This window comes from Bos taurus, chromosome 27, assembly GCF_002263795.3.
Source record: "Bos taurus isolate L1 Dominette 01449 registration number 42190680 breed Hereford chromosome 27, ARS-UCD2.0, whole genome shotgun sequence".
Classification (NCBI taxonomy): domain Eukaryota; kingdom Metazoa; phylum Chordata; class Mammalia; order Artiodactyla; family Bovidae; genus Bos; species Bos taurus.
The window spans coordinates 6,431,404-6,434,327 of NC_037354.1; the positions used below are offsets into that span (position 1 = coordinate 6,431,404).

The following is a 2,924-nucleotide window of genomic DNA, read 5'->3' on the forward strand; positions in this document are numbered from 1 at the left end:
CAGAGTTTGCTTACAGAATCCAATAGGTACAACAGGAGTCTGAACCTACAGTCCTAGACCCTGGGGTTCACCCCAGAACTCTGGTGGATCAGTTACAATTGCTTTCACACAAAGTAATAGCCAACCACCTCCATGGGGACTTCAGCTTCCAAGAAAATGACCTCTTGAGTATAACCCCCTTGTTAGATTCCATAACATTTAATTAAGCCTAATAATTTTTTGTAAAGGCAGTTGGCTTCCTAAACATTGAATCTGTATCTAGTGGAAATCCCGAATCCTCGACTTCCTTGTATGTCACGAGCCAGCTGTAACCGGGTGTCATAAATATATCTTCCAAAGCCCCTCTTTTGTAGAGAGAGTGACACTATCAGTGAGGAAACACCTGCCTATAAATTACATCATCCATCTGTCTCTGATGAGGGAAAATGAGACACCTTCCTGACTCACGAATTTGGTGGTTTTTCAGAACGCAGCAAAGTGTAAGCTGTGTTTGACCTGAGATGTCACACTCCATCACAGCCCAAGGACACAGGGCAGGGTCTCTGGAATGCAGCCAATTTTCCCTCCCTTCCCAAACTACTTAAAAGCTGATCCCATTTTGGGCATATCCGTGCAGGCTCAGGGCATGACCCAGCCCCAGTTTACACCTAGATTCTGAATACACCAGCCTTGGACTGGACTGATGGGGTTCAGGCTCTCTCAGGACTTTAGAAAGAAGGCAAAAGCTTAGAAGAACCACAGTGGGCACAGGTGAGCTCCCAGCTACACGCTCCAGGACTGCATCCAGGAGTGGGCAGGTCTTTCCCATCTCAGACAGCCAGACATGAGCCAGCCCTACAGGAGCACCCAGAGCTCAGAGGCATCAGAATAGCCCTGTGTTCACATCAAGCTCTGAATCTCCCTTAGGTTTTTAATTAAGTCCTGGGGGGGATGGGCGTGGTCTGCTTTGTAAGGAACCTTGGCATGAAGCATCAGGAAATACGTCTTATTGTCATCACTATAATATTATAGGAATTGCAGCTGCTGAATGTTTCTCCCTATGGTTGCAGACCTGGAGCCTTTATAAAGTGAGCGACCACACCGTCCTGTCCAGTCTCAGCTGGGAAGCCAGAGAGCCATAAGGCTCTACTACCTTCTCTTTGCATTGCTCTTCTTGTTCTTGCTGCCTGTTCCAGGTAAAATGTGCTGGGAAATGAGAGGGCTGAATGGATTGAGAATTTGTCATGCAGAGTCAGCCCTCTCCATTCGTTTGGGAATTTTAGATAAAGTAAATTTATTGTCTGGGAACTAGACATTACCAGTTTTTGTTTTTCTTGACAAAGATCATCAAGAACCTCAAAGCAGGGTCTCCATCCCTTCTGATTCACTCTTAAGAGACTAATCAGCTCACAAACCATCCCTCCATGGGAGAATTGTTATACCTGTTCATGAGACAGGAAGAAAGTGATGTAAATCTTTCATACCAACAGGAAAAATGAACTTAATCTGAGGACAGAAGCACAGATTCCCTTTTCTTAGCTTAGTGGTTGGAGGTACAGTCTTTTGGCCTCTTAAGGGCCCAGGGGACCATCACAGCCCCTGCCTCCCAGGGGTCAGTTCACAAGGGGGCTGCTATGGTCACGCCACTTTCTCAGCTGAGCCAAACCCACAGACACATTGTTAGTAGCTAGCCCCACCTTCTTCTTTACTCCAGATGGTAAAGAAAAAGGAAAAAGACATTAAAGAATAAAAAATGGCACCAGATAACTTATTAGAGGGATTCCAAAAGCCTTGGACTTGTACCACGGCCTTCCTAAAACCTTCCCGTGTGCTTCGTTTCTTTCCTGCACGCAATAGCAGCATCATAAGTGGGTTACAAAAGTATTATTGTAAAATAAGAAGCAGCCAGTGTGCTCTTATTGGCTGCCTTCCAAAGGAGGAACAGATAGGCCGCTGTTCCCTGAGGGGCCGAAAATGCTGCCGGAAGAAGAAATGAAAAATCCAGAAATACAAGGAGAATGTCACAAAGCGTGAAAATGCTTCCTCCAGAAGCCAATCAAATTAAAGACTTTTTGCAATAAATTAGAAGCTTGATTATTATCATTATTATTTTTTAACATTCTGTTTATTGTGCTAGTTGTTACCAAACAGGCAACTTAGAAAGTGTTAATGACTCACCTTTAATTCAAATAAAGTATAGTCCATAGTGAGAGGGTCCAAACTGATGTTCCAAAGATTGTCAGATTTTATTCCTCTTTCACAGTTTTCACCACCCCTTCCCTCACCAGTGACACTGGACCACTTGTTCTTTCTAAAACACTTCCTTTGCCTTCTGTCACCCATCTGAGCTTTTCAGTCTGTCTATCTGTCATAGCATTTCCCCATCAAATCCATCTCTGAAACTTCAGGGCACCCCTGAGGGTCTTCCCAGTTCCTTCTGTGCACTTTACAGCTCAGTGACACGGGGAACCTGGCTCCTCCTCGACCCTGCCCTCAGCTTTCCTCTCACTCTTGCCTCTGTTCTGACTGACCTCAGGCCTGGATGAAACCTCTTCTCCAGCTATGTCTCCAAACCCATCTCTCAGGGGCACCTCCAATTCTACCTCCTTTTTAAAAATACAGCTGCTTTCCCCAACAAATATGATCTTTCCTTTTAAAAGGGTTCTGATATGAGTGCTCCATCTACGAGTCCCGCTAGATTTTTACATTCACTACATTTGCATATTTCCAATCTCCATATTTGGTTGCAGGATTTTGAAGGGCACTTCATTGCTTAATCACCCCTGGCCCAAGTGTTTTGACACAAAAGCTGCTCAACAAGTGTTTATCGTGACCCAATGGACTGGGGCCCACCAGGCTCCTCTGTCCATAGGATTCTTCAGGCAAGAAGACATGGAGTGGGTTGCCATGCCCTTTTAGTGAGTTGAAGTACATTCCAAGGCCTT

The 2,924-nt window shown here is 45.0% G+C and overlaps 1 protein-coding gene across 1 annotated transcript; it reads left to right on the plus strand.

Annotated features, from left to right (window-relative positions):
• Positions 1-930: 930 nt before the first annotated feature.
• On the plus strand, positions 931-2,192 carry LOC100296035 (beta-defensin 103A). The gene is made up of 3 exons (XM_015460826.3): positions 931-948; positions 1,094-1,182; positions 1,837-2,192. Exons 1-3 carry the CDS (start codon positions 931-933, stop codon positions 1,973-1,975), a joined length of 246 nt encoding a protein of 81 aa, XP_015316312.1. The 3' UTR covers positions 1,976-2,192.
• The last annotated feature ends 732 nt before the right edge of the window (positions 2,193-2,924 follow it).